This window comes from Psammomys obesus, unplaced genomic scaffold (genome assembly GCF_907164565.1).
Source record: "Psammomys obesus unplaced genomic scaffold, mPsaObe1.curated_primary_1811, whole genome shotgun sequence".
Taxonomy (NCBI): Eukaryota; Metazoa; Chordata; class Mammalia; order Rodentia; family Muridae; genus Psammomys; species Psammomys obesus.
In genome coordinates, this window is record NW_026592548.1 from 6,314,529 (window position 1) to 6,328,482 (window position 13,954).

The 13,954-nt window shown below is 44.3% G+C and overlaps 1 protein-coding gene across 1 annotated transcript in view; it reads right to left on the reverse strand.

The window, feature by feature from the left end:
* Slc44a5 (solute carrier family 44 member 5) overlaps positions 1-13,954 on the reverse strand; it is an 89,644-nt gene that overhangs the window by 25,533 nt on the left and 50,157 nt on the right. The window contains exons 4-6 of the mRNA XM_055614311.1: positions 10,856-10,940; positions 5,511-5,636; positions 4,526-4,586 (exon numbers count right to left, since the gene is read on the reverse strand). Of these exons, the coding sequence (XP_055470286.1) occupies positions 4,526-4,586; positions 5,511-5,636; positions 10,856-10,940 (272 nt within the window). The remainder of the gene's footprint in view (positions 1-4,525; positions 4,587-5,510; positions 5,637-10,855; positions 10,941-13,954) is intronic.

A 13,954-nucleotide genomic window follows, 5' to 3' on the forward strand; every position in this document is an offset into this window, starting at 1 on the left:
TATATATATATATATATATATATATATATATATATATATATATATAGGCACAGGGTCTTTTCTGAGACTGGTTCTCCAACCAAGGACCATGTATGGATATAACCTAGTACCACTGCTCAGATGGAGCCCATGACAACTCAGTATCCAAGTGGACTCCCTAGTAAGGGGAACAGGGACTATCTCTGACATGAACTCAGTGGCTGGCTCTTTGACCTCCCCAGCCCCAAGGGAGGAGCAGTCTTGCTAGATCACAGAGAAGGAAATCGCAGAGAGTCCCGAAGAGACCTGATAAGCTAAGGTCAGATGGAAAGGGAGGAGGACCTCCCCTATCCGTGGACTTAGCGAGGGGCAAGGAGGAGATGAGGGATGGAAGGTGGGATTAGGAGGGAATGAGGGAGGGTGCTACAGCTGGGATACAAAGTAAATAAACTGTAATTAATATAAAAATAAAGATGTAATAATAAAAAAGAAAAGCCACAGTGGCTGGGGCACTGGAAGTGGCAGGGTTGTTACTGTAACAGGTCCTTGGGGCTGGGCACGAAGCTTAGTGGGCCATGATGTATGGATCATACCTGTGGTCCCAGCTCTTGGGAAATGGGAGGCAGGAGAATTGGAAAGTCGCGGACACTTTTGGCTCCCTAGCAAGCCCAAGATCAGCCTGGGATATATGAGAGCCTGTTTTTTTTAAAAAAATAGTTTTCAATATTCCTCAATGAAACTGTGGAAAATAGAGATTAGCAAGTAATCCCTGGCGAAATAAGAACCAGCTCAAACTTCAAGCTCCTATGAAGACTGGATTTCTGTTGGTGAGGTTTTGTTGTTGTTGTTTTGTTTCATTTTCAAAACAGGATTTCTCTGTATAGCTTTGGCTTTCCAGGACTCACTTTGTAGACCAGGCTGGCCTCAAACTCATAGAGATCCACTCGCCTCCCCTTGTGCTGGGATTACAGGCATGCATCACCACACCCAGCTATTGGTCAATTCTTAATAACTTGTCTCCTTGCTAGAGATATTATCTACATGTTGTTGAAGGATGGAAACTACCAATGGAAGACTATGCTGTTTTACACAGTTGTAATCTCTGAGGAAAGTTAAATCACTGTTTAGTCTTTTATAGTCTTATTTGGATTGAATAGATTCCTGGCCTCTACAAATACATTAACTGTTTGTTGGAGTATGTGGTATTTTAAATGTATTTTAAAATATTAGCATCCCAATTTTAAATGAAGATGTAAAAAAAAAAAATCAAAAGTGGATAGATAATTTTCCTATTTTTTCCTTGTAAGTGGTATCACTAATTTGCATGTGGGCCTTGAACCTAAAATACTGAAGCAGTTGATGCAGGGAGTAAGCGAACATCTTCCTAAAACCCTTTCCAGCTTTCCTTGTCTCTCTTGTTCGTTTTCAGCTTTCAAAGTCAGAGGTCATAGCTGATTTCATCCATAATTTCCCTGTTCTTCTCCTGCTCTTCCCCCCTTCTGCGGCAGATCTATAGTAGTAGCCTGAACGTCTCTTTCTGTCCACTCTCAGTCAGGCTTCCTCCTCTCCCTGGATGAACTCATCCCACTCCTTCCCCAGTGGGGTTTTGGCACACAGTAGGACTCAGTATGTTTTCTCTCCCCACACAGTAAGACTCAGTGTGTTTCTTCTCTCCTGTTTTTCCTAGTCTTTTTGTCCCTATATATCTCCTAAGTGCAGGTTCATGCCTAACTATCACAGGCCTTCTTTTACATATTATTTTTTGACAATCACTTCCAATGTGTTAGCACCCACTAGTTAATATGCTGAGAGTATATTTGGAAAGTACAGAAGATACGAATAAAAATTACAAAATGTTGCACTGACCATCTGCCCCCAGTGAACTGTATGATTTTCTGATCAGTTTCCTTCCCAGCTTTCTTCTACAGCTCTCCCTTTTTAAACATCAAAATTATAAAGGAAATAGAATTCTTTTTCTTCTTTCTCTCAAGTAGTTTTACTTTGTCTTCTTTTATAAGCAAAGACAGCATGCCATTTGCAGGCAAATGGATGGAACTAGAAAAGGTCATCCTGAATGAGGTAACCCAGAAGCAGAAAGACGCACATGGCACATACTCACTTATAAGTGGATGTTAGCCATATAGGACAGCATAGCCATGCTACAATCCACAGACCCAAGGAAGGCAAGGAAGGCCCAAGGGAGGGTGCTTGAATCTCACTCAGAAGAAGAAATAAAATTGATCTCTGACATAGATGAAAGGATGAAACTGGGTGGGAGAGGGATAAGGAGGGGTACAGGGGTGAGAATCAGGTGTGGGGAGAGCAGAGGTAGGTAGGGTGGGGGAGGACTGGGAGAGAGAACAGAAATCAGTGGGGGAGTCATCTCTGGGACAGGGAGGCTGTCGGGAGTCTATGGCGGTGACCCTAGCTGAGACTTCTAGCAGTGGGAGTTAAGGATCCTAAAGATGCCATCTCTTGTAGCCAGATGGGACTTCCAGTGGAGAGAGGGGGACACCAACCCACCCATAAAACCTTAGACCCAAACTTTGTCTTGCCTACAAGAAGTGTAGGGGTAAAGATGGAGCAGAATTTGAAGGAATTGCAAACCAATGACTGGCCCAACTTTAGACTCCCCTCATGGGAGAGAGCCAACTCCTGACACTATTAATGATGCTCTGCTTAGCTTGCAAACAGGAGCCTAGCATAACTGTCCTCTGAGAGGCTTCATCCAGCAGCTGATGGAAACAGATGCAGAGACCCACAGCCAAACAATAGGCTGAGCTCATTCAGGTAGTCTCGTGGAACAGTGGGAAGAAGGATAAAGGGAGCTGCAGGGGTCGAGGACACCACAGAAGACTTATAGAGTAAACTAACCTGGGTACATGGCACACACAGAGGCTTAACCACGAACCAAAGAGCTTGCATGGGCCTGGACCTAGAACCCTTAAACGTATGTAACAGGTGTCAGCATGGCCATCATGTGGGTGCCCTAACAATGGGAGTAGGGCCTGTCTCTGACTCTGTGACCTGCCTTTGGCTCCCTTTCCTCTAGTTGAGCTGCCTTGTCTGGCCTCAGTGGGAGAAGATGTTCTTAGTCTTGCTGTGACTTAAAATGCCTGGGTGGGTTGGTACCCTTTGAGGGCCTCCCCTTCTCTGAGGAGAGAGGTGGGGGGAAGGGTGCATGAGACTGGGACTGGGAGGAGAGGAGGGAGGGGGCTGGGATCAGGCTTTAAAGTGATTAAACAAACAATTTAAGGCAGTACACTGAGCCCTTGGTGGTACCGTGTTAACACAAGCTGATTCTAATGTTGATCTTAATGTTGCTTTCATCCCTTCATTAAACTATGTGAGATGGTTTTGTGTCCCCAAAGTATTTTCTAAAACATGTGATTTAAACAAAACATATCTGTGAGAAAAGGTGTTTTTCTCTTTCCCACAAGCAGGTTCAGCACTGTTCATGGCGGACCTGGTCAGTGTTCGGGCTGCCCGTGCTTGCCATTCCTCACCCAGCCCACCATTTCTGCTTCAGGGTCTTTAAGCATTCAGAGAGAGATGACGGGATACTCAACACATGGATTTTGGGACAACTGATTCAACACACTTCACTTCCTACTTAGGCTGGTGCCTGTTGCCTTTCTTCTGTTTTAGAAGCGCTTGTGGAAGAATTGAGGAATGGAACCAGAGGAAGAAGAGGGAAAATGTCCCCTTCCCACACCCTCTGGCAAACAACCTAATATTTTTGATCTATTTCTTCCTGATCTTTTTCCTTACATAATTTCTAGGATTCTTCTTAATTTCTATATGCTTGTCATTAAAATGTCTGCAACAGTTTGCATTTTATTGAGTATTTTACACATACGTGTTCTGCTGTATGCTTCTAAGAGGTTTCCTCTCACAAACACATGGTGTTATTTTGGTGTTCTCTTCCCTGGGGAGATCGCAGCCTTTGATGTCTCTCAGCCCCTCTGTCTGTGCTTTTCTGAGCTCTGTATTAATTGCCTTCCCTTACTCTGAATGAACACTGTGTTGGAAATTTTCCTGTAAAGCTTTTTCTCTCTAATTAGAATAACAGCCTCCAGAAAGGCAAACAAGTGGTTATTTCAGTTTTTCTAAAGAGCTTATCAGCTTATGCTTAAATTGTAAAGAAACAAAATAGAAATCTCCAAAGAAATGGAAAACTTTCAAATGTTGACTTATGAAGACGAGATACATAACTTGGAATTGCTTCTCCGGCAATTTCTGGATGTTTCTGACTGAATTCGGGAGAAGGTGTATGTGGCTGTTTGCATGTGCTTGTCGGAATACACTGGTGGGCTTCTTAAAACCAATCCTGTCACTTCCCAATGTGCTTGCACCCAGCCTCGCAGAGCTCTGGTGGAAAGGCCACTGGAGTGAGGATGGCCAGAGACACTCCTTCCAACTCACTCTGGCCTCTCATGATGGGAACAGTCCATTCCAAACCTCAGCTGTATCAGCTGCACTATAGGGAAACCAAATCACATTTTGGTAGGTTCTACGCTTCAAAGGTAAAATAATTAGCACTTACGAGGTCTGCTTGGGTAGACTGCTGAGGGACAGTCACCATAGGACCGAAGATCTGACAGAGACTGAAAGGGAAGGCAGGACACGTCAACACTCAACACCAACAACTAACGCCCTCGCCCTCAGTACCGAGGATATGAGCTCGACCTCTTTACTCCTCATCTCATTTTCCCAAGTCATTGCTCCCACTGCCAATAGCGTAAGATTAGTACACACAGATTCTTGTTAGAAAAATGCCTCCAGTGCTCTGAATGAACCAATAGAGATCTAAAACAAAACAAAACCTGGATCTTATAAAAGCAAGACACAACTGAAGATGTCTTAGTCATACGCTGAATGTCTGACCCTTTAAGTTTTTACTGGAAAAAAACATTTTCTACAATGCAACAACCAAATAATAATATTTAATATAATAATGCTTTAGAAATATCTTGAGTGTGTCAAAGATTTTTATTGCACTGGTGTGTGTGTGTGTGTGTGTGTGTGTGTGTGTGTGTGTACTATTCATGCTAAGGCACCAGTTTTCTCTTTCTATCATGTTGGGGTCAGGTGGCAAGCACTGTGCCGCTGAGCAGTATGGTTTTATAATGATGATTCTACGGGATAGAAAATTCTAGCACTCATCAGCAACAAACCCACCAGACGGAAAAGTCTGTCAGTGTCGTGATCAGCTGGAACTAACTGAGCAGACTCAGTCTTTCCTACACCACAAGTATGCGCTCTGACACGTCCTGGATGGTGTGTTTCTTTGTGTACACAGTGCACACTCTGAGCATCCTGTAGTCAGGTGAGTGTCTACTCAGTGATATACCATGAACCATGTGTGTTCTTGAGTGTCCGTGGGAACTTGTGTTTTCCTAGAATGGCACCATTGATATTAATTTTCTGGTTCTGGGCATTTTCCACAGCAAATTGGAATGTTCCCTTTAAGATGGAAGCAGCACCTAAGTTCCTTCCCGGTGTGAGCCTGAGAACATGAGAACACGCACCTCCTCAGACCTGGCCGTGGTCTTGCAGAACTGGCGGTAGTATTCCCAGTATCTTTCATCTTTTTTGTTCAGAAACTGCATATCCAGGTAGGTTAGGAATCTCTCTGGGCACCTGGAGACACAGATCTGTGGAGCAGAGAGGCACAGCAGTAGGAACGCACAGGGATAAGCCAAGGGTTAGCCGTTTGCAGGCTTGGATGGGCTTCTGGATTTTCCACAGCATGAAGAAAGAAGCACTGCTTTTCGTCTTAGTGACTTGAATCACTATTGCCATTCTGAGTAAAATTAGGTTGAGTATAGAATGCTACCAACCTGTCCTTCATGCCTCTAGGTCTGTGTTAAAGCAAGATAGTGAACAGCAGTGATATTCTATGCTGGGATTTTTAAATCAGCGCACACTGCGGTAGAGACCATTTCAGCACTCTTGAGCAGGTGCTGCTGTGGTCCTCCTTCCCACCACTTTCTCCCAGTTGCCCCCTTCCTCCTTGTACCCCATCATTTTCCTCTTTCGTGCCCTGTGTTTTCTTTTCCAGGCACCCACCCCTCCCCACCACCTCATACCAACCTCTCTAGAAAAGTGTGATATGAAGCGAGGTGACCCATACTTAGGAGTCAAAGCAGCATGCTTGTTTTCACATGTAGATTCTAGCCTGTGACACATACAATAGTGTGTGTGTGTGTGTGTGTGTGTGTGTGTATGTGCGCCTTATATACACACACATAGGTGTAAGGATGGGTAAAGTTTAGCAACTCTAGATGGGTGTATTTTTAGCTTGATAAGTATAGCTCCACAAGTAGCTGTGAGCAATTAATGTTTCCACATGCTGGTGCCTCGGATCCTCCACATAGTAACGCTTTGCACAATTATAGGTAACATAATAACCACTCACTTCACTTAGATTGTACTAATTTTATACCCATTCAGTGTGTGAGAGCAGTTCTATGTGCAGATTTGGGGACTTGACCATAAGTCAATGATATTTTAAACCCTCTTTAAAGGTTCTCACGTTTGTTCTTTGTGTGCGCATGTGTGTGCACATGTGTGTGCGCGCACTCATGTGGAGTGTGTCGATATGCGCAGGGTATGTGCAGGTGCCTGAAGAGGCCAGAGGGTGCAGTGGGCTCCCTGCGGCTGGAGTCAGTCACCCACCAGGGATGCTACATAGCAGAGCCCGGCCCTGGGCAAGCGCAGTGAGTGCTGTCAGCTACTGGGCCATCACTATCTCTGTCATGATATTCTAAGCAAGGCATTTTCCTAAAACTATCTGAATTAGCAGACAGGAGTCTAAGTCAAGATGAATTTTTCAGAGTCAGTGTATTCTAGGTTAGAATCTTGCTTGTTTTCTATATGAGTAAAATGACTTTGAAATACTGACAATTGTTAATGTACATGGAAAATATTCATCAGTGTGTCCATGAGTTTCCCATAATTCTGAAAACATAATTAGAGTTTGTCACCAAGAGAAATAAGTCAAATCCAGGTATCTTCTGCGCTTAATCACCTCGAAGTCTTTTATCAACACTGTGTAGACATGGGCAAGAAAGGTGCGAGTCCTTTGCAGCAATGGACTTGGGGCACATCAGTGGCAGACTAGGTTACTGTGGTCATCCACAGAGCCACAACAACATGACAGCAATTAAATGTGTAATTTCATTACACATGGTAGAAATGGGGGCGGAGCCTGTTGTTTTCACTTTTGCTTGTGGTTTTAAAAAAGAAATAGAAGCCACACCAAACCGAGAGAGCTGCCTCAGATTCAGCGCACCTCCCCTTCTGCTCAGCTCCTCCTGTGGGAAGCCCTGACCTAGCCCATCCCGTCTTCCCCGTCACTCCTTTAATACTTATTTTTTCAGTGTCTTAATACTTTCACAGTTTCATGCATCTATTGTGAATTTCATAGCCTCTTTACTTCTCTCTCTCATCTTCTTCTTCCCTCCCCTGCTGAAACCCCTCTTCTCTTACTTTCATTTTTATGACTCAGGAGTTTGACTAGGCTTATCCGGATGATCACAGGTGTGCAACTATTTTTTATCTGGATCACTAGTAGCTTCATCAGCTTATTGCTCATGAAAATGACGCCTCACCGCCTGCCCAGCCATCAACTGCTAATGGTGTTCCAGGGAGGAATGAGGCTACACGAACCTCTCCCCCGTTGTGATGCCATGTTTACGGGCCCCACCTAGCACATGGCCACCGTGGACTCACTGTCGTCATTGCCATGTTGTATCCAGAAGAGTGCCTTTCACAGCAGCCTTCTCTCTCTGCGCATTCTTCTGCCGCATCCCCTGACTTGGAGAAGGTGGTATAGGTGCCCTGCGCAGGGCCGGGCAGTCAATAGAAACTGCAGCTTTCACGTTGCCGGGACGTCTTACTCATTGTGAGCCCTGTGAGCTGAAATGCCAGCCTGCCACCAAGATGCGCCCACCAGTGCATTAGTGGCATGGCCATCATGTAGGTGACCACGTGCTCTCTGAGTGGATCTGTACATACAGCTTGAAATTTATACCTGGTACCATCAACCTGTAAAAGTACATGTACAGGGAATACACACGCCTGGGGGCACTACTGTTGTTTTTCTGAACAGACTTGTTGTGAAATTATTTTCTAAGTATTTACATTTATGTTTTTCTATCCATAGGCTAGCGCTGGCCCCAGCACTGTTTGGAGGAGTTTCTGCTTGCAGCAGGTTGTAGGTAATGCAGGGACTAAGCTGGTCAGAAAGCTGGTGATTCCTCACAGGCTGCTGATCGGGCAGCTTCCTCGACTTTTGTCCTGTGTCTGACAACTACAAAAGCCCTTGGTATTGACCACACAAGTAGGCAGGAGAAGGATTAAGTGTGTGTCTCAAGTGTGGCAGTAATGTGTGGTAGTGTCAGGAGTCCAATACCCTTTACAAGTGTGACAGAGTAGCACAGCCATTTCCACACCCAAGCCTCCATAAGCCTCTCATCTGCATGCTCACACTCATTTGCACTCTTTGCAGCTCTCTCTGTCTCCCCTTCTTTATCTCTCCTCTGCTTCTTTCTCTTGGTTTCTGTGTGTGTGTCTCACACACACAGTCACATAATTCTAGAGGAGGCATAGGAGGTCTCAAAGCTGAAGATCCATATAGAGAGACAATGAAAGCACCAACATGTCCATACATAAGAAGGTCAAAGGTCAATGTGAATGGGAAGAGTTCACTCTGATTGGGGCCAGGCTGACTAAATCATGAGCAAACATTAGATGTGTTAGTTTTGATTCTTTGCTCATGAGATGGTGAAAGACTGAAACACACACACACACACACACACACACACACTTTGGTGTGTTTATAAAAGTGAGAACTCAAAGAGCTAACACTTTCTGAGTTTCATATAATGTGAGGTACCTTGTCTGGGACCCTGACAATTCCACACATACAAACACACCCACAATGTATACTATGCATACAAACTGGTGCAGGAACAACACATGAAAGGAAGCAATTAAATAGAAAAAAAAGTAGTTTGTCAAAGAGAATCATGTCAAACTTCATTCCAAAAACAAATGTGCTATTAAAAAAAAAAAAAAACATAGCTCTTTCTTCTTTCCCTCCTTCAAATGGGATGCTGATTAGAATTAGAATTATCATTAGATAATTAGCCAAGGAAGAAGGTCATGCTGAGGCTGGGCATCCTAATTGATCCTGGTCTGTTCTTCAAGCGCTATGGCACACATCTGGACTATGCTGCCAGCTGACAAAAAGCGTAACGCCTAGAATATAGCTCTGGTCTCCAAATGCTCAGCTGCAGGCTGAGCAATGCAGGACACACACCTGCAGCCGCAACACAGCCTGCTGAGCTGCGGCCCCGTGGACTTCCCAGGGAGCTTTCCACATCATTCTTCACTGTCACGTCACCAGCTCAGCCAGATTCGCCACTGTTAGAAATGATAACTGCCTGGGAGAGTGAGTTGCACTGAAGATTAAAATACTGTATCTGCTCTAGTTGCATTTCCTAGATAATCTAGGAAACCACTTAGGAAAACAACAAATGTGGCTTTTGTTTTATTACAGGGACGTTGGTTTTTTTGATATAGTGCAAAGGGTAAGAATATAGTCATTTACTGATATCCTAATTCATTCATTCTATAGATATTTACTGATCACCTACTCTTGGGGTTTGAAGATAATGTGAACACAGTATGAATCAAAACAGGTAAGAATCCTTACCCTCAAGGTGCTTGTCTTTTAGTTCAGGGAGAGAGACAATAAAACATTTGTTACAAGATAGGAATAATTGCTAGAGAAAACTAGAAACGAGACTAGCGAGTGAAGGTGGATGTGGTGCGATTCCAGTTGTAAATGAGGAGGTCGTGGGCAGAAGTCCAGCCAGGAGCCAGCTCCGCCTCTATGACACCAATGACCGGAGACTCCACCCAAGACTCCAGCATCAGAGGACCCGAGTGAAGAGCCTCAAATCTCAAGACTTTTTATTTTTATACATTTCTATTACATTTTTAGTATTAGTTTTATGTCGTTAAGATGTTTGTGTTCATGCTTTGTCTTTTCTCTAAATTTATTTACATATTTTCTCTATTTTTATAATCAGCCGTTTATCTTTTGCCCCATTATCTCCCCCATCACATGCTTTTCTCTTTTTCCATCACCTTCCTTAATTTCATTAATTCTTTTTCAATAATTTATTATTTTACCTTAGCTGATTTTTAACTTCCTACCTCTTTCTCTATTATTTTAAGCAATTTTCTTCTCTATGCATATTGATGGCTTTACTGTGCTCTGCTGTAGGCGTCATGTGATTTATTTAGAGTTCTGTATCTGCTCTGGCTTCATGCTGCTGCCATCCTTGTTTGTTTTCTCCTGAGTGTGACTACAGAACAAGCCTTCAAGAGAAGGCTGGTCACTAAGAGGACCAGATGCACTCAAAACAGATATGCATCTAATAATACTTTATACACGATATACATATAATTTATCCCAAATAAACTCAGAGGAAATACATACCCCAACATATGCCCAAAGCAAAGAGTAGGAACACAAGAATCATGAAAAAGCAAGGTAGCTCTTCCAAACAATCACAGCTCCTTGATGCATGAAACCAAATATGCAGAAATGACTGGGACAGCAGACAAGGACTTCCGGGCTACGGTTACTTGTAAGAATATATGGTCACCATCACTGAAGTGCCCTAGTAACTTTGAAACAACCCACTCCTGCCTTACCTTTGTTTGAATGTGAATGAACATGGTATCATACTTAGGTCTTCTTACTACACAGGCACAGAAGCAACATGCACTCTCAGAATTCTTTCCTGCAGAATATTAGGGACTGCTAACTGTGCTGCTGAGGCAGCCACAGCCTTACCTGTGTGGTGGGGCACTGTAGCGTGAGCATGATGGAAGGATTGCTGCATCTGAGTAGGTTAAAGTAAAACAAAATGGTCTTGTTCCTGTTAAAAAAAAAAAGAAAAGGAAACATAAATGATCCCTTTAGTGATGGTAGGAATGCACATCAAACCAAAGAAACTTCCTTTTCTGTAGATGGGTGCAGCGTGTTCTCAAACTGCCTTTACACTGCCTAATAATCAAAGCATTGTTTTGCAATTATTAAAAGTTGAAATAAATTGTCCACCAGCAGGAGACTCTGTAATATGAAGTAAACAATCACACTGTTGTTGGAAATGATGCTGACACACATGTTTAATGGAAGGAGAAATTAATAACATTTGTTTTAGAAAGAAACTTAAAAGATTATTAAAATGATTTTACTATGGAGATAAGTATTTAATTATATGCAAAAAATCATTATATCTAAATTTGGGGATTATATTTCTTCATTTAACATTTGCATTTATGAATTTCTTTAACATAAACATGTATTATATTGGTGATGCAAAAAAAAAAAAACAACCAACAGTTATACTTCCTATTAGTAAGTGGCAACCATGAGCCATGTTGTTTGATGTTCTCTTCGAATTTCAGTTATTTCATTTGGGAGAGGAGGACAGCAGCCATGCCAGTTCACAGTGGTGTGGAAAAGGCCCCAGATGCCAGGCGTAAGCCCTTACACAGCTTCAGCATGCAAAAGGAAAAGGTAGGCTCTGACTTTAGATCATGTCTCCGGCTCCTTCTCAGCTCCCAAGCCTCCAAGTGGCTGGCCACATGACTGCGGATTGGCAGCGCTTTCTCTAAGCTCCTCGGTGGGTTCAGATGGTCGTGGTCCCTGCTCTTAAGAATCACAGCTCCAGTGCTGGGCATGTAGCTCAGTTGGCAGAGGGCTTGCCTAGCATTCGTGAAGCTTTGAGTTTGCTCTCTAGTGCCCCATAAAATCCAAGCACAGAATGACTACCAGCACTTGTGAGGAGAAGGCAGCTAGATCAGAGGTTCGTAGCTGCTCTCGATACACCACAAGTTTGCAGCCAGCCTGGGCTACATAAGACTTTGCCTAAAAGAAACAAGAGACAACAAAACAAACAAAAAACCACCACCACAACAACAAAAATCCACAGCTTTAACAACTCAAGAATAATTTCCCCCAAGAACTTGTCCAACCCCCAAGTCAGTTATGTTGACTACATACACAGCATCAATGTACAAGGGCCATGTGATAAAACCTTTCCTTTCAGTCTCCGTAAGATCCAGCCCTGAGAAGGTAGGAAGTTCTCCGGAGGACTAGTCTTTTCCTTCACCCCTACCACTTCCTGCCCATGAGCATCAAAGCAGAAAGGGCAGGAGGGAGTGGACCAGAGGAAGAGCTGTTGACAGATACAGGAGGGTTAGGAGGAGTTTCAGGGAGGAGAGGCAGGTTGTCTTTCCAGTGTTAAATGGCAGAGAAGTCCACCCTCTCGCAAAACCCGAAGGCACCTCTGGAAGGACAGACCAACGTGTCACTCTGCAGCGCTGGCCTCAGCTGCGGAAGGCCTGCCTCCGTGCCTGTTTCCGGAGAGGAGAAGACAACTTAAAGGAGTCCTATGAACAGAGCAGTGGCTGGCAGCCTGGCGCAGCGGGGCGGAGTCACACAGGGGGCTTGGATCTGACTAGTGAGCTCCAGGAATCTGCCCATCTGTGTCCTGCCAGCATGGGATACACATGGCCACAGTGGCCATATTTTTACATGCTTGGTGGGGATTCAAATCAGGTCTTCACATGTGGTGGGCACTTTAGTGACTGAGCCTCACCAGTAGCTGCTGCTGTCACCGTGAAGATGCAATTCAGGAGTCGTCAGTGCCGTTCTTGGGGTGGCATCTAAATACCGCCATGGCCTCCCAGAAGCCTGGAACCTTAGTGCTTCGTGAGGCAGAGCCATGAGGACTTCAGGAGCTCCCGTATGCATGCCTACACGTGAATGAGCATCCGTGTCCGTGCATGTGCAAACCCCACAGCCATACACAACAAATCGCTCTTTTTCTCTTATTTTGGGGATTATGATATAATCACATCATTTTCCCTTTCCCTTTCCTGCCTCTGACCCCTGGTGTACCCCTCCTTGCTCTCTGTCAAAGTCTTGTCTGCTTCCTTCATTAATTGCCATTGCAGGCACACATGTACCTCATATACACAAACATTCTCAAACATAGCCTGTTCAGAATGTAGAATGCTACTCATATGTGTGTTTTTGTGGCTGACCGTTTTGCTATTGCACTATCAGCTGATGTGCTCTTCCCTGGAGAAAACCATCTCTCCTGCTCTCAGCAGCCCTTGGTTGCCTGTAGGTCTTAGTGTGGGCCTGTGGCCTCTCGGCCTTTCTCACACGCACTTTGGCATGTCTCCTGGAGTCGAGCCTGTTCAGCTCATGTTGGGGAGACTGTGTTGGTGTAGCTTCCAGCATTGGTGTTTGGCACAATCCTACAGTAAGCTCCTCGCCTCTTACAGTCTCTGCCCCACTTCTTCCTTGACGTTCCCTGAATATTAGGCGTGGGGGTGTTTTGTGGATTTGTTGCTGGGGCTGGGCTCCACAACTCTGTGTTTTGATTGGCTGTAGTTTTCTGTGATGGTCTCCATCTCTGCAAGGAGAAGGTTCCTTGGTGAGGGCTAAGGGCCACACTTCTCTGTCAGAGTGCAGTTTAGGCTGTTTCGTAATGTGGTGGTTGAAGGTTCTTCTCCAAGATCCACAAAAATAACGTGGAGATGAATCAAAAAAGAAACAGTGTCAACCTCTGGCCTGCGTGTGCACAAGTGTGCACACGCCCATACACACGTGCGCACACCCAGCAAACACATACATAACATACCCACAAAGATTAGCTGAGACTGAGGAAATGCAGACCTGTGTTGGGTGGAACATCATCCAGCCACAAACAAAGCAAGATTATGAAACTTGCAGGAAAATAGAATGAGTTGGAAAATATTGTATTAAGTGAAGAGAGCCTGACTTAGAGGGTCTTAGTGTTCTGTATATTCAGGTCACAGCTTTTCGTGTGTGTGTGTGTGTGTGTGTGTGTGTGTGTGTGTGTGTGTGTGTGTG